The 19,530-nt window shown below is 43.5% G+C and overlaps 1 protein-coding gene across 1 annotated transcript; it reads left to right on the forward strand.

Moving 5' to 3' along the window:
- Positions 1-137: 137 nt before the first annotated feature.
- SOCS2 (suppressor of cytokine signaling 2) lies at positions 138-17,157 on the forward strand. Its single transcript, XM_032774904.2, has 5 exons — positions 138-503; positions 921-1,169; positions 2,622-3,073; positions 11,386-11,629; positions 12,209-17,157. Exons 2-5 carry the CDS (start codon positions 1,034-1,036, stop codon positions 12,451-12,453), a joined length of 1,077 nt encoding a protein of 358 aa, XP_032630795.1. The 5' UTR covers positions 138-503; positions 921-1,033; the 3' UTR covers positions 12,454-17,157.
- The last annotated feature ends 2,373 nt before the right edge of the window (positions 17,158-19,530 follow it).

Raw genomic sequence — 19,530 nt, forward strand, 5'->3', positions numbered from 1 at the left:
TGGGGCTGCTCCGCGGCGGCGGCTCCGGCCCTGGCCCGGCTCCTCTTCAGCGCGGAGGCGCCAGAGCTGGCGCTGTCACATGATGCGGTTCCTGGAAAGTTCCTGGAAAGCAGCCTGTGCAGTCACCAGCGCGGAGAGGCGGGGGGCGCCCTGGGCTAAAGACGTGCACGCGTCTCCGTGCTGTCTGCCGGGGGGTGGCCCGCTGGCCCCGCGGCTCCAGCCCGCTCCCCTAGCAGAGGCCTGGGCAGTGCGGGCGAGAGGGGCTCCCCATCTGCCTCCCACTTCCGTGCGCGGCTCGCCCCAGGGGCCCTGCCCCGCTGGGCGCCTCCCGCTCCGCGCAGTAACAGCCCAGCGAATAAGAGCAAGCTGCTGCTCGCCCCCCACCTGAGCCCCCCGGCGGCCGGACTCCGGGGGCCGACCCCCCACCTGGCTTCTCCGAGTCCCGGGCCCCGGCCCTCCCCCCGCCGTCTGGCTACTGACCCAGGGACGCTGGTGAGGCGAAGGTAAGAGCCGGGCTCGGTGCCTCATACGCCTTCCTCTGCGGCCCGGCTCCGGCCGCGCCAGGCGGTTTGTTGGCGGGGCCGCGTGTTCCTCGACAGCAGCAACAGCGGCGTTGCCCTGGCTGCAGCGAGGCGGCCCCTCCGCTCCTTTCCCGCGCGGGCACGTTGGGGACTCAGCCCCTCAGCTGGAACTGCGCCCCCGGGGCCGCTAGCCAGGTCCGCCGCGCCGGGAGAGGCGAGTCTCCGCGCCGAGCGGGGGGCTGCCCGCCCCGTCTGCTTGCAGGCGGCTCCTTCCCCTGCCGGGCGCGGGGAGAGGCGGGCTCCGCCCGGGCCGGCACCCGGGAGGTGGGCGCTGGGCTGGGTGCGGGGACGCGCGGGCTGGGGCTCGGCGGTCAAGCTCGCTCTTCTCTCGGCTTGCAGGCAGCGGCGGGCGCCCCGGGCAAGGGGCTGGGGGCATGTTCGGGCGGCGCTGAGAGCGGAGCCCCCCGTCCTTCCCGGGCTGTGACAGGCGGGTGATTTCTGCCTCCCCCCAAATGACCCTGCGCTCTTTCGAGCCCTCGGATGGCGCGGAGCGGGCCGGGACCGAGTGGCGGGGTCCCGGGGCTGAGGTGACCGAGCGGGCGGCGGCGGAGCACCTGGCCGCGGCCATGGAGGAGTTGAGGCGGGCAGGTAAGCGAGCTGGGGGAACAGGCGCTTTTCCCGAGGGATCGGCAGGGCACATGCACCGCGGACCTCGCGGCTGGGCCGGGCTAGCGCAGGGCGCGGCCCCGAGGCACTTGTCTGCTGCGTGGGGAGGCGGCCTCGGCGTAGAGGTGCCTCAAACCCTTTGCGGAGCCGGGCTTGCTTCCCCCGACCCCGGGAGGCTGGCCAGCGGGAGGCTGGGGACTCGCGGGGAGACGCTCTGCCCAGGCTCCTTCCCTCGGGCTGCGAGCGGACTAGCGATTTGTAGCAATTTCATGCGAATCCGCTCTCCACTGGATCACCCAGCGCTGCGCGCCCTGGAACCACATCGCTTTTAACTGCTGGTTTAAAAAACAAATTGTCTTGCTGTGGTGACTGCGTCTCAGAAACCAGCTCGGGGCTTTGTTTCCTCCTCTCTCTATCTTTAGGTAGAGGAAAAGGAAGAGAGACAACCTCAGTCCCATACGCAGCAATGAACGGGGGAATAAATCCAGTTGTAGGTTACTGGGTTTCTATTTTATTTAAATAAATTTTAAAACTTTTAAAAAATCCTCTAACTTCAAGTTGCCTGTTCTGGAAGGATGGTATCTGGTGGAAAAACTACTCTTACAAATTCTCTGAGAACCATGTTTTTTTTGTTAAAGATAGCTTCACTTAATTTTTATATATAAAGCCTTAATAAAATCATGAAATACTTAAATAGCATTGTTATCCCAGATGGAACTCAGAATTACTGTCCAGGGGGAAATAAATTGTTAAAAATAGTATCAAACTTGAATTTCCCAAAGTTCAGAAGAGTTTAGCTTAGCCCTCTTATGTTCCCATACACTTTTTAAAACCTTTTCAGTTATATTTATATCACTCAAATGTGGAAAAGGAAAAATAGCTCATCATACAGCTCTAGAAATTATTGGTTTTTAAAATTAGGGATACTTGCAGGTCAAGGAACAACCAAAGGCATTACAAGCATGATTTTTATCTTCATTAGACTGCCAGAATGGAAGCCTTGTTTCATAACATGGATTTCCTCTTAACTGAATTAGTTAGAAAAAGTACAAGTATCATTTGACTAATAAGCTAAGCAGAATTATTAAAAGTAGAATCATTCTTGACTTCAAGCATTTATGTAATTTGATATTAACTTATTTGGAATGTTGTACACAGGATGGTACATGATAGTTGTCAGCAAATTTTGAAATCTAATATGTTATTCACACAGGAATACATATGGAAATAGTGATCTGACAGGGCCGTGATGACACATTATACAATAAACTAAGTTAAATATTTAATAGACATTATAAAATGCCTGCTTCTTGGCAAGTTATAGTACTTACTTTTTCTAGTGACAAAGGAAATAAGATATTACAAAAACTTGTTTTTGTGTTTTGCAATTTTTTTGTCGAGAAAAAACAACAAATCATCTCCCTCTTCTAACAGGGTGGTACTGGGGCAGTATGAATGTTGCTGAAGCCAAAGAGAGATTACAAGATACTCCTGAAGGTACTTTCTTGGTTAGAGACAGCTCCCATTCGGAGTATCTATTGACTATCTCGGTAAAAACATCAGCTGGACCAACCAATCTGCGTATCGAGTATCAAGACGGCAAATTCAGACTGGACTCCATCATATGTGTCAGATCTCGGCTTAAACAATTTGATAGTGTGGTCCATCTGATTGAATACTATGTTCTTACATGCAAGGATAGAAAAACGGGGCCTGAAACTCCATCAAATGGAATAGTGCATCTTTATTTGAACAAACCTCTCTATACTTCAACTCCATCTCTGCAACATCACTGTAGAATAACTATAAACAAATGTACAGATAAGATCTTGGAACTGCCTTTACCAGCAAGATTAAAAGAGTACTTGAAAGAGTATCAATACCAGGTATAAATATCTTTTCTAAATATGTCTCACAGAGAGTGACTTTGAATGCAACTATTAAGATCAGCCGAAGAACTGAGTATCCAGCTGTATAATTCAGCATGGGATTTATTATCAAAATAGGGTCAATCTATTGGAGGGAAGGTTTGGATTTAAAATGCCTCCAAATAAGGTTCTGCGCAGAGCCTTCCCAAGTCATATTTTTGATGGGAGTGGAGGGGGTGAGGCTGCAGTCTCTTAACAAGGTATGTTGGTATCCTTGGGATCCTGTCCAAGATGTACAGTGTTGTGTTTGAAGAAAATGGTGTCGAGCACTGTAATGGCCACCAAGTAATGTCTAGAGTGGTGATACACAGGAAGTGGGAGAGACTGCAGCTTTAGATGGAAAAGGTCATAGAATAAGTAAATGGCCTCAGTTGTCTGATTCCAAGCTAGTTAGGTGCTGATGCTGGTATACTTTTGCAATGTTAAGTGGCTTGTGCTTGTGATTCTCTGGCCAAACTTATGCAACTAATCAACCAAGCCAAAAAGCTATCAACCTCAGTTTAGTCTGTACTGAACCATAATCCTGTGGGGTTTTTAGCTCTTGTTTGTCTTGTGTTTGCAAAAAAAAAAAGAGTACTGCAGTAATCCAATTAAAAACCTTTTGGAAATAAGCTTTTAAAACTGGATTTAAGGGGAAACACTTCATTATCTTTCAGGGGACCCCAGTGTGTCACTGATCTACCAGATTGGTATACCAGCATCTTTGTGGATGTGTTAACATCTTCCCTTCTTACTATTTAGCCTCCTTTTGGATGAGGCCATAGACTCTACACTGCAGCTCTGCAGTTGCTCAGTTTCAATATGTAAGCATGAATATCAGCAGTTATGGCTGCCTTCTACAATGTAGAAGAGCTTTTTCAATTTGTTTCTTAGAACTATAGGAAAGTTTGTTTATATACTGCTGTAGCTGTCAGATGTCAGACTGTATTCAATAAAGCGAACCTAACTGCACAGGTTGTATTTCCTTCTAATTTGTGTTGAAACTTGCTACTTTCTGATGATCATGTTTCCTGTGAACCTCAACTTCTTTTCCCCCGAACTAATATACAAGTGAGTGCACAAATATCAGATGGTTGGATTATTCATGTTAGTGGAGTAGAGAGTGTTTGATGAATTTCTGTAACTAAAATGGTGGTAGAGAAAATAGCAAAGATAATACTTGTATTTCAGTAGCGCCCAGAAGCTGCAAATGGGATGAAGACCCTAGTCTGATAAGCGTGTGTGTGTGTGTGTGTGTAGTTGCGCGCACACGCGCGCGCACACACACAGAGCAGGGTAATAGAAATAGGTGGTTACATAGAGGAACTAGTCCACGGTTTGTTGCTCAGTCATCATTTTTATAAACAGGCAAAGAGTTAAGATTATCTTAATGTCTGCTTTTTCAAATAGGACAGAGCTTGAACAAGGACTGCCGAGACTCACTATAAACTAAACCTGCCCAGGTTGAAATGCAAGCAAAACAAATGAGTTTTTTTGTTTTTGAGCAAAACTCCTTTATGCTACTGTCCAGACCAATATCTACTGATCTAAAGAGACTTCAGTCTATATGACTAGAATCCCTCAACTCAGGCTCCAAGGCCCACTTGCAGGGCCAGCTCTAGGTTTTCTGCCGCCTCAAGTGGCCCAAAAAAAAAAAAGCCGTGGCAGCGCGGTCACGCCGTTCCACTCTTCAGCGGCAATTCGGCAGCAGGCCTTTCACTCCAAAAGGGACTGAGGGACCCACTGCCGAAGACCCAGACGTTCCGCCCCAATAGTGGCTGGAGTGCCGTCCCTTGCTATTGGCCGCCCCAAGCACCTACTTCTTTAGCTGGTGCCTGGGACCGGCCCTGTCCACTTGAAACTTCTATTTTATTTAAAAATTTGATTTCCTAGAAGTGTGCAAGAGTAGAGCTCTCTGATCCCATCATGCCTTCTTGGTCTAACTACTGGCCTGTTTCTGGGGAACCCTAATTCTGGGGTACCTTGGCCTGATATATGTATGACATGCTGGACCTGGAGATTGCTGCAAGGTTCTGTCCCCCAGTAGCAAGCCAGGACATCTGGCAGCAGCAACCAAAGCACAGTATCCCTCTATTCTGCTACTTAATTGTTGCACCTATATTTTCAGTGTTTGCAGATTCACTTGCATCGAAAACACGACTGCACTACAGTTGTTGGGTGGAAATTTTAGTTGGGTAGAGAATGGTTGAGCTCATGGGAGACTATCTTTTAGCCCCAGTTGCTTTTAGTGCTTTTTGTCTCTTCTTGTCTCCTTCTCTTCCTCTTCTTCTCTCCCCCCCCGACCCCAATCCACTGAGATGTGCTACTACTGCCAACAGCAAGCTCTTATGCTTGCTGATAACACCCAACCAAAAAACCCAGCAGTTAGTTGTTTTTTTGGGGGGCGGGGATTGGGGGAGAATGTGATATTTAATGGCTGTTTGACTTCAGGGATGCCACGGGGTGGAGGGAAGGTATTGTACTAAGTTGGAGGAGAGGGGGAGACTACACACCCCTAAAGATAGTCCTTGCCCCCTAAAGAATCTACCACGTGTTAGAAAACTGGATCAAACAAATTAGACTTGTTTTGGGAAGCAGGGTTGTTAGGAAGCTACAGTAAGTTATTGACTTAGTACAATGAATGAGTCATGGCTTGCCAGTGACAATGGGTCAGCAGATGTCTTGTAGGCCTCCCAGCATAGCTAGATGAGTTTTTGTTGGGAACCATCAGAAACCACCTCAGTGAGTGAGCTAGCTGGTCCACACAAAAGAAGTGGGTGTGAGAATCCCTATTATCTTGATCTGAAGGTCATGAAAACCACCTCTTCATGCTGCCCAAGATTGTCTGATTGTTTCCCATCTGTCTGTATCTATCTGTTGTCTCTTATATTGTATAGTTGTTGGCACAGGGATGGTCATCTTGTTCTTTGTACAGCACCTAGTGTGATGGGGTCCTGGGCTGTGACTAGGATTCCTAGGTACTATAATACTAATAGTGCAGGTGGAAAGTGAGTTTAAAGAATGAGGGGGGGAGGGGAAGAAATAACTGAAATCCGTATATGTTATTGCCTGTAAGACTGAACTTTAGGAAAACCAAGCTCATGGTAAAAACATGTGGCTGTTGGGCTCTCAGCAGGGCCAGAGGGCAAGGACTTCAGCATAATAGTCTACATATTTCCAAGGAGAGCTTTAGAGAGCAATAAGGTACGCAAAGAAACTATCAGACTTGTAGTGTCTGACTTCAGTGATGAACCGTGTGGCTCTTTGTTGCAGTCAAATCTAAAAGAAACCCTATTTAAAAAGGAGAGGGCCTGCTTCCCTCCCTTCTCTTTCCCCTCCCTCCCCACACACACCCTTGGGACCGACCAAAAATAAATAAATTTTTGAAAAATGCTCCAGAAGCAGAATGCTGCATTAATAAAAAATTTAAAATACAAGAACAAAAACTGTGTAGCTGCAGAGCCCTGAAAATCTGCAGATATCTACTTTATATCCACAGACCATGTTTGCGGATTGAATGCGGATATAAAATTTGTAACTGTGCAGAGCTCTATGCAGTTGGGTATGAGAAACAAGCAGAGATTTTATTAGAAAAGACTGGGATGGATATTATGCAGGAAGTTTTTCAGTGTTGGCTGTGATACAGAGTTAAAATAAGAAAACAACCAAATGTGTGTCTCTAGTTTTCTTTCACTGGTATGGGTTATGTAAATGATTATTTTGTTTTGGATCAAATTGGCTTTAAGCATTAGATAAACGAGGTTTAAATTCTGCCTGCTGCAGAAAAATAAATGTCTGAAATTGCTTCATATAGGATCAGTCCAAAGTTCATAGAAAAATTCCTATTGACTTCAATAGGCTTTAGATCAGGCTCTGTAATCTTCATGCGAGAAACAGTTGCATGGTGTATTGCTTTGTCAGAACCACTGTAAGATAACTTTTTAAATGTAGTTGTATTTGTTAAAATTAAATATACATGTTAAGGCCGCAGTCTTACAATCAAATGGAGTCAATCTTTCATTGAGTTTGGGTTTTGGATTTGGTCCGTATTTCAGGATGGGCTTTTCTGTTAACCGGCAGTACTGTATATCACTCATTGCTGAAAATTTTCCACGTAATAGCCACAAAACCTCTGCTAATTTCTCATCCCATAATACATAGCACACAAGTTCCACATGTATCGATCTAACTGTGGAACTGTAGCCATAACTAATGATATAATGGGACAACTTTCCTTCTCTTCCCCAGCAAAGATGGACATAATTAAAATACCATCTTTGGTAAGGAAAAAATCATGGATCATTATTTCTGTGATATTATTTTTTTTGTTTATGGAATTCCTTGTTGTTTCACTTTCTTATATGAAAAGCAGTTTTATACAGGACTTAGACTGTATCTTGTACAGGCTATGTGCTTGTATATAAGGATTGTAAAGGTTTGTATTGTTAATTATTACATTTTTGTTAATTTTTTTTAAACTCAGTTATTCTCTTATAATATCTGCCATGAATTTAAGCTATGTGGTGGTGATGTCTTTATATGGGTATGCTTTGATGGGGAGAGATGAAATTAAGAAACCCAGCATCATATGTGACTACATTACACAAGCAGTAGTAACAGAATGCCTGTCTGTAGAGAAATTAGTTGAAGTACTTCAAAGGTATGTTATCTGTAAAGAAAATTACTTGCGTTAAGATCAGTGTTTTGAAGACATTCATCTGCTCTTTCTCTTTGCTCCCTGATTGTCTCTGACAACATAATCAGTCCACAGCAGTGTCAAAGAAAATTAGAGCCTGTTTTGTTTTAAAATGAGTTTTAGGGAAGAAATATAGAAAATGACAAGTCTCTGAATAGACTACTTTTGCAAAATTTTCTGTGAGGTCATTAATGACTTCTTAAAACGTACCCTTAAAGTTTTAGCCTTATAAATATGTAACATATATTGATTTGGCCATTTCATAATTGGGATAAGAAATATAAGCTTACCAAAATAAGGTACTTAATTTCTTCCTTTAAATAACAAAACCAGCTTTCTAAACTTCCCCTGTATTCAAAATACCAAGCAAGTAGTTTTATGTTTTGGTATGTTGTAATTTTGTTAAGTAACATAGAGCTGAAACTTTATTTCAAACCCAACCTGACTCTTAACTTTCTTTCCCTTATTAGTCAAAGTCAGACTTTAGGGTTTAGTTTGTAGATATGGTTCAATATGTCTAATTCACACACTATTAAAATAGGTGCTTTTGATTTTAAACATTAAGATTTTTCAATATTTCATCCAGGTACTTTTAAAATTCAACTTGTAGATTCACTGCATAAAGAACATAAAAAAAAAAAAGAGAGAGAAATTTACAAATGCATTATATATGTACTTTAAACAATGAACTAAACATTGCTTTGGTAGAAAATATGTATTAAACTTTGCAAATATCTGTTGCAAATATTTATTGCCATGCATTCCAGGGATTTCTTCCTGTAAGGAATATGCTATATGCACATTTGAAGGTTGTTCTGCTCTTAGAGCTACACTATCTATTTTTTGGCCAGAGATTAACCATACCAGATTAAATATAGTTTTAAAAAATTACTTCCAGTACTGTTCATCAAGACTTACATTTTGTAAACATTTTAAATTTAGGTACTATATGAACATTTCAAGCTTTATTCATGGATTCCAGGGCCAAAAGTGACCATCTAGTCTGACTTTTTGTATAACACATGCTATAGAATTTCCCTAAAGCATATCTTTTTTTAGAGAAACATCCAGTCTTGATTTAAAAATTATCAGTGCTGGAGAATCCACCATGACCGTTCGTAACTGTTCCAACTATTAATTACTTGCACTGTTAAAAAGGTATGCATAATTTCCAGTCTAAATTTGTCTTTGTTCAACTTCTAGCAATAGGATTGTTATACCTTTCTCTGCTAGATTGTAAAGCCCATTGTTAAATATTTGTTCCCTATGTTATGTATTAATCAAATCACCCCTCTGCCCTCTCTCTGCTAAGCTAAATAGATTGAGCTCCTTAAGTCTATCACTATCAGGCATGTTTCCTAATCCTTTTAATTATTCTTGTGGGCCTTCTCTGAATCCTCTCCAACATCCTTAAATTGTGAACAGCAGAACCAGACACAGTATTCTAGCAGCAGTCCAAATACAGAGGTAAAATAACCTCTTGTACTTACTCAAGATTACTTTGTGCATCCTAGGATTACATTAGCCCATTATCTTAAACTGGGAGCTCTTATTCAGCTGACTAGCCATTACAACCTCCAAATCTTTTTCAGAGTCACTGCTTTTTAGGATAGAGTCCCCCATCCTATAAGCATGACCTACATTATTTGTTCCTAGATGTATACATTTACATTTAGACATATTGTTTGCTTGCACCCAGTTTACCAAGCATTCAGATCACTTAGTGTCAGTGACTTGATTTCGTTATTTACCACTCCCCCAAATTTTGTTTCTTCTGCAAATTTTTGTTTTCAGCCATGTCACTAATAAAATGCTAATGCACCTAGGGCCAAGAACTGATCCTTGCAGAATTCCTCTAGAAACACACCTGTTCAATGACGATTCCCCATTTACATTTTAAGACCTATCAGCCAGTTTTTAATCCATTTACTGTGTGCCATGTTAATTTTATATCTTTTTTTTTTTTAAATCAAAGCGTCATGCAGTATCGAGTCAAATGCCTTACAGAAGTCTAGGCATAGTACATAAACACAACTATCTTTAACAACCAAATTTGTAATCTCAAATAAAATATCAGAAAAGTAATAATTTAGTCTGTCGATCTATTTTCCACAAACCCATGTTGATTGACAGTTCATTATTAAACTTAAATCATCTCCTTATTGTCCTTAACTCTCTTGGGTATAGATTTCTTCTTATGTCTCTTTGCCTCTCTTATCTATTTTCTACAGTTACTAGTTTCTGATTTATTTTCCTTACTATCTACTTCCCTTTTCTTCCATATTACTATTTTTTATTATAAGTGTCTTCACTTCCCTTCTAGCCCAAGTATTTTTTTTTTTTTTAACAGCCATCTTCCTCGATTGTGGCTTTAGGGGCATCTAGTGAAAATTTCCCAGTTCTTATTTACATTTTCCTGATTTAAATTCTTCCTTCCAGCTGATTTTTGGCTCAGAATTGTCTTTAGCTTTGTGAGTTCAGTCCTGTTAAAGCAGTGTGTGTGTGTGTATTATCACTGGTTTGGACTTTCTGTTTGCACATTATAAATGTCATGATCGCTTGTACCTAAGATACCATTAACTTTTTATATATCAAGAAGACATCCAACACATTTTGAGTTACCAAGTCCCTTCTATCAACTTCAGTGGCCTGTAAAGTCGACTTCTGTACTCCACCTCCGCAAGAGGCGTAGCGCTTGATTTAACGTCCACAGGTCAACATGGGGATAGTGTAGACACTGCACTGTGTAATTTGGCCTCCAGGGGGTGTCCCACAATGCTCTGCTATGACCACTTTGGAGAGCACTTTCAACTCCACTGCATGTCAGCCAGGTATACAGGAAACAGCCGTTCCCTATTAAAGCCCTAGGATCTTATGAATGTTCATTTCCTGTTTGATCAGCGTGGTGAGCTTGCCAGCACAGCTGATCATGGAGACTCAAGGCTGCAAACACACTCCAGCATGGAGTACACAGGAGGTGATGGATTTTATTGGTGGGGGTGGGGGGAGAAGAGTCTGGGCAGGCAGAGCTCCGATCCAGCAGAGCAAATGCTGATATCTATGCTAAGATTGTGTAGGGCGTGGGGAAGAAGGGCTGCACCAGGGACATGCAGCAGTGCCACATGAAAATAAAGGAGCTTCAGCAAGCGTAGCAGAAGACAAGGGAGGTGAACGGTCATTTTGGTTCTGCCCCACAGACATGCTGCTTTATGAGGAGCTGCATGCAGTTCTTGGTGGCAATCCCACCACTACCCCAAAATGCTCCATGGATACCTCCCAGGAGCCCCAGGTGGCCTCGAGCAACAACGAGGAAGAGGAGGAGAATCTGAGGCAGGCAAGCGGAGGATCCATTCTCCCCAGCAGCCAATAACTGTTTTTAACCCTAGAGCCCATCCCTTCATAGGAACAGTTGGCAGCGGAGTGTAACGCTGGGGAAGGCACCTCTGGTGAGTACACGTTTCCAATCAAACTGTAGTGGTTATATGCTGCTATTTTTTTATGTTTAATCTGAACAACAAAGTAAGTGTAGTAGGTATCGGTAGCCACTCCAGCTATGCAGAGGGTGCTCTCTGAAAAAGACTGTTTATCTTTACAGGGATGGTCCAGGAATCCTCCATGGACATCTCCAGGAAACTTTCATGGAGGTACTCTGCAATCCTTTGCAGAAGGTTTCTGGGAAGGGCTGCCTTATTTTATTCACCACAATAGGACACTTTCCCGCACCACTCCATTATTCACTCTTCTGGCATCATTGCAGCACACATCATTGCAGCATAAGGACCTGGTCTGCATCCAGATGCTTGCAGCATCTGCTCTCTTGCTGCCTCTGTTACCCTCAGGTGAGTGATATCACATAGGGGAAATGGGGGGAAGTTTTCAATGCTAGCCCTTAAACTGCAAATAATTCAACAAGTAATCTGCCCCATTTGGTGACATCTGGGTCACACAATCACGCTTTCCCAAATGTTCTAGGGTTGTGGTTGGAAGGAATCACCATGTATTGCAAGCAGCATTTGGAAAAAAGGGAGGCTATTTGTCTCCCTTCCCCGCCACCCCAACCCAGTACCGCTTTTGTAAAAAAAACAAACTATTTGGGGGGGCTTTACAGTGGTGCCTTCCCTCAAGCACCCTCCAGATTCCTACGGGAAAAGGGGCTTTTCTCAAGTTCCAACTTCCAATCCAAGGATGTCTTCACAAAAGCAGCAGCACAAGACCTCTTGCCACCTTACTCACCATGGCTGGAGTAGCAAACCGACTCTTGCAATAGCCAGGAGTTGTGATTATGTTGTGGCTTGCAATGAAGTGTATTGAGGGGTGATGTGTTTTTTTTTTTTTTTAATTAAAAAAAAAATTAACCTTGCACCAAAAACTACGTGTGCACTGTCAATAGTATCCTTGTGCTTTGCATTCCTTTTCAGTGGGCGCATCCTCCACACTGGGACAGAGACTTTCCCAGATTAGAAGGTGGAAAAAGACGACTCGGGAAGACATGTTTAATGAGTTAAGGCGCACCTCCAAGAGTGACAAGAGAGCGCTCAGAGCATGGAGGATTACACTGTCTGAGAACCTGGACATGGAGAGGGAGGACAGAAGAGCATGCAGGGAACAAGAGCATGCCATACAGGAAGAGATGCTGTGGATTATGAAGGAACAGACATGTTGAGGTTCAAGAAAGGCAGCTGGATGCTAGAGTCCCTCTGCAGCTTACGCTGAGCCTGCTGCTATAATCGCCCAGTTCTACATCCTCCTCCCTAAAACATCCTATCAGGTGGGGTGCAAGGGAGTTCAGTATCCCTTTCACTCAACACCAGTATCGGAGGGGTAGCCATGTTAGTCTGGATCTGTAAAAAGCGACAGAGTCCTGTGGCACCTTATAGACTAACAGAAGTATTGGTGCATAAGATTTTGTGGGTGAATACCCACTTTGTCAGATGCAACAGGAGAGGGTACAAGGACCAGAAGGTGCCCATTCCCACACCTTTGATTGTTACTGCAGTGCATCTGTAAGCAACCTTTCCTTGTTTCTTCCTCCCACTGTGTTAACCTGGGGCAAAAGGGCTGATATCTTACTCTCCTTTGCTGTCTCTTTGTGTTTGTGTGCATAATAAAACTCAACAGATTGAGGAGAAAAGGCTCTTTATTCATCCAACACACGGTGGCTGGTGGGGGTGGAGTTTAATAATAATACATGGAGCTATACCTATCTCACAGAACTGGAAGGGACCCTGAAAGGTCATTGAGTCCAGCCCCCTACCTTCACAAGCAGGATCAAGTACTGATTTTTGCCTCATATCCCTAAGTGGCCTCCTCAAGGATTGAATTCACAATGCTGGTTTTAGCAGGCCAATGCTCAAACCACTGAGAGTTTACAGGGGAGAAAATGCAAACAGAGGGGACAGTTTGGTATTCCAAAGCCTCATGGAGACAGAGAGCCCCTTGATGTACTCTTCTTATTGCCCTGATTTCTGTCTGCTCAGAATTGCCTGCCAGGCAATCTGCCTCATCACCCCACCCTGGTGGAAACTTTTCTCCCTTTGTTTCATAGCTATTATGGATCACGCAGCAATAACAATGGGGATATTGCTTTCACTGAGATCTAAGCTAGAAAGCAAACAATGCCAGCAACCTTTTCAACGTCCAAAGGCACATTCCACCACCCCTCTGCACTTGCTCAGCCTATGGTTGAACCGCTCCTTACTGCTGTCCAGACTGCCTGTTTATGACTTCATGAGCCAAGGGAACAAGGAATAGGCTGGTCTCCCAGGATCACGACTGGTATTTCAGCATCACCAGTGCTTATTTTTGAGTCTGGAAAGAAAGTCCCTGCTTGCAGCTTTCTGAACAGACCTGTGTTCTTAAGATGTGCACGTCATGCACCTTTCCCAAGCATCCCATATTGATGTCAGTGAAATGGTCCCTATGATCCACCGCTGCTTGCAACGCCATTGAAAAGTATCCATTTTGGTTTATGTACTCTTTGGCAAGGTTGTGTGGTGCCAAGATAGGAATATGCATTCCGTCTATTGCCCCACTGCAATTAGGGAACCCCATAGCGGCAAAACCATCGACTGTGTCCTGCACGTTGTCCAGAGTCACTACCCTTCTTAGCAGAAGTCTGTTGATGGCCCAGCAAACTTGGATCCCATGTTTAAATTTACCCACTCCAAATTGATGCCCCACTGACGGATAGCAATCTGGCATTGCAAGCTTCGACAGAGCGATTGCCATTCACTTCTCCACTGTCAGAGCAGCTCTCATTTTAGTATTGCTGTGCTTCAGGGCTAGGGAAAGCTCTTCACACACTTCCTGGAAAGTGGCCTTACGCATTTGAAAGTTCTGCAGCCACTGTTCATCATCTCATAGGCGCATGATGATGCTGTCCCACCAGTCAGTGCTTGTTTCCGAGGCCCAGAAATGGCGCTCAGCCATGTCAAGCTGATGCGTGACTGGCACCAGCAACTGTGAATTGCTCCTCTGTCTGTCTTCCAGCAGAGCTGCTTGTGTGGCATCACATTGTTCCATGCAGCGGCTCCTGTACTGGCTGTGTAAATACTGCAGGATAAGGCACAAGGTGTTTGTAATGCTCACAACAACAGCGTACAATTGAGGGGTCCATGCTTTTCATGCTGTGGTGTTCGCGTGGGTAACCCAGGCTTGCAAAAAAGATGTGGTTTGTTTGCTGTTGATTTCAGGGAGGGAGGTAAGTGTATCATGGGTGGCTAACGCCATATGCACCTGTGCCAATGTTTTGGTCCCATAAGATATTAAGCCCAACCCAAAATTCCACTCAGCTACATGCACTGTGGGATAGCTACCTGCAGTGCAGAGCTCCATGTGTTGATACAAGCCCTGCTAGTGAGGATGCACTCCCCTGACACAATGAGCATAGTGTGACATGCAAGATGGACTTGCTTAAATTGAAGGCTCCATGTCGACTTACATGAAGTCGACTTAAGTTTGTAGACATGGCCTCGAGGTTACGAATGCCTCAAGAATGGAGGTTGTTCATAACTTTGAAATGTTCATAACTGTGAACAAAACATTACGATTGTTCTTTCAAAAACTTACAACTGAACATTGCCTTAATATGACTTTGAAACTTTACTCTGGAGAAGAAAAATGCTGCTTTTAACCATTTTAATTTAAATGAATCAAGCACCAAAAGAGTTTCCTTACTTGTCACTTTTCTTAAACTTTCCCTTTATTTTTTTAGTTGTTTACATTTAACACAACACTGAACAGTATTTGCCGTCCTCCCCCCCCCTTTTTTTTTTGTCTCAGCTGCTGCCTGATTTTATACTTCCAACTCCAAATAGTTTGTAACTCTGGTGTTCATAACTCTGAGGTTCTCATGTACGTTATAAATAGATGCATAAGGAACTAGTCATCCTAAACCCTAGTGTGATCTGGCAGTCTGTAGCAGACACCAACTAGTACCCTATCTTGTGCTTTATCTGTAAGGACATTGGTGCATAAGCATTCAAGATCATTTTCTTCCAAGTGATCAGTGACTTGGAAACAGGTAATACCACTTTTGATAGTGCCACTTCCCCTCCCCTCCCCTCTCCTTTTCCCCCCTCAATCCTTCCTAATAGATTATAACCATTGATTTTCTCATTCTATAAAGAGAATCATCCCACCGGGTTTCAGTAATACCAACTAGAGTAAATTTATGCTCATAAAATGGGCAATTCCAATTCCTCTTGTTTATGACCCAGGCTCCTAGCATTGGTGTATAGGCAATTCAAGAATTTCTTCTCTTCCTGCCCTTTGGTTCCTTGATTAATTTTATTCTCAACATCTGTTTTGTATTGAGCACTCATCTCCTCCCTCTTTTTACCGTCCTCTTTTATTAGTTTAACGCTCATCTGACTACTGTAGCCAGTCTGTCCCTGAGAAGATTGATCCCACTTCCACTGAGGGGAAGGCCATCCAAACTGTACAGCCCTCTCTCCACCTAGAAGGTGGAGCAGTGTTCCACAAAACCAATACCTCACAGCCCTATCCCACTTACCTACCCAGTGGTTTATTTCCAGAGTTTCTGCTTTCTGCTTGTGGGATAGCAAAGATCTCCAAGAAGAAAATTTGGATGTTCTTCTTTTTCAGCACACTTTCATGTTCCATAAAATCATCTATCATCTGTGAGATATCTCATGTCATTAGTGCCTATGCAGCCATCACCAGTGGCTCCATTCTTATGAACTTCAAAAGCCTATCCAATATTAGAGTGATATTTTGTGTCTTAGCTCCTGGAAGTCAGCACATTGTCCTCTTGTCTGCCTGTCCTTGCAGAATGTTCTTTTGATTCTTTTGAATCCCCTGCCAGGATCATCTATCTTTCTTGAATGGTTGGAGAACTCTTTGTAGACAAACATTTTCTAAGGTTGGGCCAAGCTGCTGTCCACTGTTGTGTCCTGTACACCTCTCCATTCCCATGGACCATCTGGCTCTTGAAACTTATCTTCCACAGTTTCTGTCTTGAGGACCTGGTATTGATTGGAAACTCCTAGCTGTGTGGAATTCCTCCTGGTTCTCTCTGGTGACCACAGCCTGCCTATCCTTTTCTGTCTTCAGCCATGTAGAATACTGCTGAGAACTCTTGCCTCTGGTTATGAGGTACTAGCCTCTCTGACTTCCTCTCTCTTTCTGACTCCTTGGTGGCCAGTTCCTTTCTTCCTTGAACCTGGGATATTGATGTTCCCTAAACCTGGCTGTCTGGAAACTCCTCAGCATCTCTGATTCTCAGTGGCATCTCTGCTTGCCCCTCCAATCCAAGTCTTCTCCTCCAGCAGCATAGGAAGTCCTTTCTGGCTTCAGGTAGGAAAGAAAACGTGGCACATCCGTTGCAGGTCACCACCACTGTTCCATTGCTGGTCATCATGAAATTGCATATACAGGTGATTTTGGAAAGAGAGCTTTCCAAACTCCTCTAAACTATACTTGAAACTCTCTTGTGACATGCCTCTGTTCCTGGGTCTCAGTTTTGCCTAGCAAGGGATATTTTTTATACCAAGTCTCCTTGCTTAACTTGTATATATTTCAATAGTGCATGCGCCATATTTAATTAATAAACTAGATCTTTTATTGCCAACATGGAGAGAGAATTCCTGAAAATATAACCTTTGTTTTATATCACAGTGTATATTATTTAGTTTTACTGTAAAGTGTATTACAAAATTTAATGTCTTGAATAAAATTTTAGTTTTCTAGACACATTCAGAAATGGTTTCTGTGAATCTATATTATTTGTTCAAAGTTAAACTGATAACCATGTAGTGTATTTTTCTATTCCCAACTTGGTTTCAGAAGTTTTATGAGAGATTTGACAAATTAGGTGTATTTTAAATAAACAAATGTAGAGGCTCAGCTTTCACTTTTTTTGTCCTTAAAATGGAATGCCATTCTACTGCCAACTGAAAAGTAGAGTCCTAATTGACTGTAAAACTAGTACAACCAATTTAAGTACATTTTGGCTCTTTTATCACTGGGGGGGGGGGAACTCTTTATCAGGTAGAAAATAAAATATTTAGATGCTAATATAGCACCAGACACTACTTCGTATAAAGAATCCTCCCAAAGGTGTGGGTTGTTGGGTTTTTTGTTTTGTTGTTTTGTTTTAATAATTATAGTTGTGAGGGGGTTTCTAAAAGAATCGATAACTTTGTAATGCCTTTTTTTTAATGTGTGGTCACGTGTAAAGTCTGGCATTTTGATCTCTAGTAATCCATGTTTAAAGAAAATAATAACATTATCAGAGTGGTCAGATTTTGACAGGCCACCCTAATCTAGATATTTTAGCCAAAGGAAGTCATGCAGTCCTGAAGCGTTGCTTCTGCATTCTTGCCCTAACTACAGGGGAAACACAGAGCTAATCAGCTTCTGATTTCTATTGCTGCTGATGAACTTAAGCAACCAGAACTGCATTTACTATTTCCAGTTATTGCTTTATATTTAAAGAAAACACCAAGATGAACACATGCCTTAAATGGATTAACCACATGATCATCCTGATGTTGCTTTCATCATTTCCTGCCCCATCTCTTCCTGATTGTCAGTCTAACTCGTTGCTTCATATCTATACTTCCTTTGGCCAGGAGGGCTCTATGAAGGGACTTAGGCATAGAATCACTGAACGTTGCGGCATCTAACTTTTCAGCACCTAGAAAAGCACACGAACAACACTGTGATCCATAAGGCTTAATTAGACACCTAGCCTCCCTATATAATGTTTGAGGAGGGACAAGTGCCTAAGAATGTGATCCACAAAAGGCAACACACTAGGTGCAGAGCCATCTAAGGTAGCTGATGGGAGATCCCAAGGAAAGGGTGATAGGTCCTGGGGGACTGGACCCAGGGTTTCCCACCCTGCAGGTGGGTGCTCTAACCATGGGCTTATAGAGTCATTTTTGCTTGCTCTCTCTTAGGCCCAATGACTGTTCTACTGTGGATACTTAAATGGTCTTTGGGCCAGAGCGAGCGAGAAACTAGTCCAGTGGTTATGGCAGCCACCTGAAATAGGAGACCTCTGACTCCAGTCCCCCAGTTCCTATCACTTTCACTGGTTAGCCACCATGGAACAGCTTCAACAGGAGAAACTGAGGGAGTCCCATAGCACAGCATGTCTGAGATGTGGGAGAAACCTGTTTAAATCCTTTCTGATAGAAGGGGGAAAGTAAATCTGGGTCACCCACATCCCAGGTAAGTGTTCTAATCATTGGGCTAAACTTATAAGGTGGGCCCCAGCACTACCTCCAGCCATTTTGAATGGCATCTGATCCCATAGAAGTGTTCAGAGACTACCTACCAGACCAGGCCTCATGCATGACTATAAATAACCTGTCTTCCCCAAGGCTGTGAGTTGCCCTGGGACTTAGGTGTGAGATACCTAGAGGGAGGCAGCAGCCCTTGTGCCCGAAGGCAGAAACAATCACTTATGGAATGTCTACCCTGAAAACTGAGATGCTGAATGAATTTAGGCACCTACAGAGTTTGGCTGGGGTTTTGTGGATTGCAGTGGAACCTAAAACAGGGACTTAAGCATGTCAGTACCTTTGTGGATCTGGGCCTAGGCTCTTTGGAGGCAAAGATAATGGGTAAAATCCTGGCATGATTGAAGTCAGTGAGCTTTGCTGTTGACTTCAGTGCAGTCAGGATTTTGCCCTACGAATTTCTCCCTCTTCTGTGAAAGGCCTGTGACACTTCTGGGCACTATACAATAAATCAAAGTAATAGTTTGTGTCATGCCAAGGAAGGCACAGTCCAATCAGATGTTCATTTAAAAAAAAAATTTCAAATGTATGCATGTTAAATACAGATTCAGGCTTCCAGTGATGTGACATTGCAGGTGTCAGTGTTTGGTCACCACAGGCCTGGATAATATGATTCCTTATGTTCTGTATACATCTGAGAGAAACACGCAGGCCACCAGAAAAGTAGGAAATTGTGAAGGGAAGCTTTCAGAGACCACGTGGCTCTGCCCTGAAGAGTGACTGTATAAATGGATCCTGAGGTTGGTTGTTTATTGTCATCCATATTCCATATCAGTTTTGCTCTATTTACGAATATTGCATTTCCTTACTGCCAGCCCTACAAACTCTCTATGGTATCTGAAAGCCTGACAAACAGCTCAGTTGCACTTTAGGTACAATTATAATATACCACTTGCAGGTCACTGGTGTTGCTGCACAAGAAGGAAGAACTTGTCCATTTGTGTGACTGTCTCAATAAAATACACTAATGT

The sequence above is a fragment of the Chelonoidis abingdonii genome, chromosome 1 (genome assembly GCF_003597395.2).
Source record: "Chelonoidis abingdonii isolate Lonesome George chromosome 1, CheloAbing_2.0, whole genome shotgun sequence".
NCBI lineage: Eukaryota > Metazoa > Chordata > Testudines > Testudinidae > Chelonoidis > Chelonoidis abingdonii.

Coding starts and splice junctions, on each gene's coding strand:
- SOCS2 (XM_032774904.2), top strand. CDS start 1,034: ATGACCCTGCGCTCTTTCGAGCCCTCGGATGGCGCGGAGCGGGCCGGG. Junction 1,170..2,621: donor GGAGGAGTTGAGGCGGGCAG/GTAAGCGAGCTG, acceptor CTCTTCTAACAG/GGTGGTACTGGGGCAGTATG. Junction 11,630..12,208: donor GCTGCCTCTGTTACCCTCAG/GTGAGTGATATC, acceptor ATTCCTTTTCAG/TGGGCGCATCCTCCACACTG.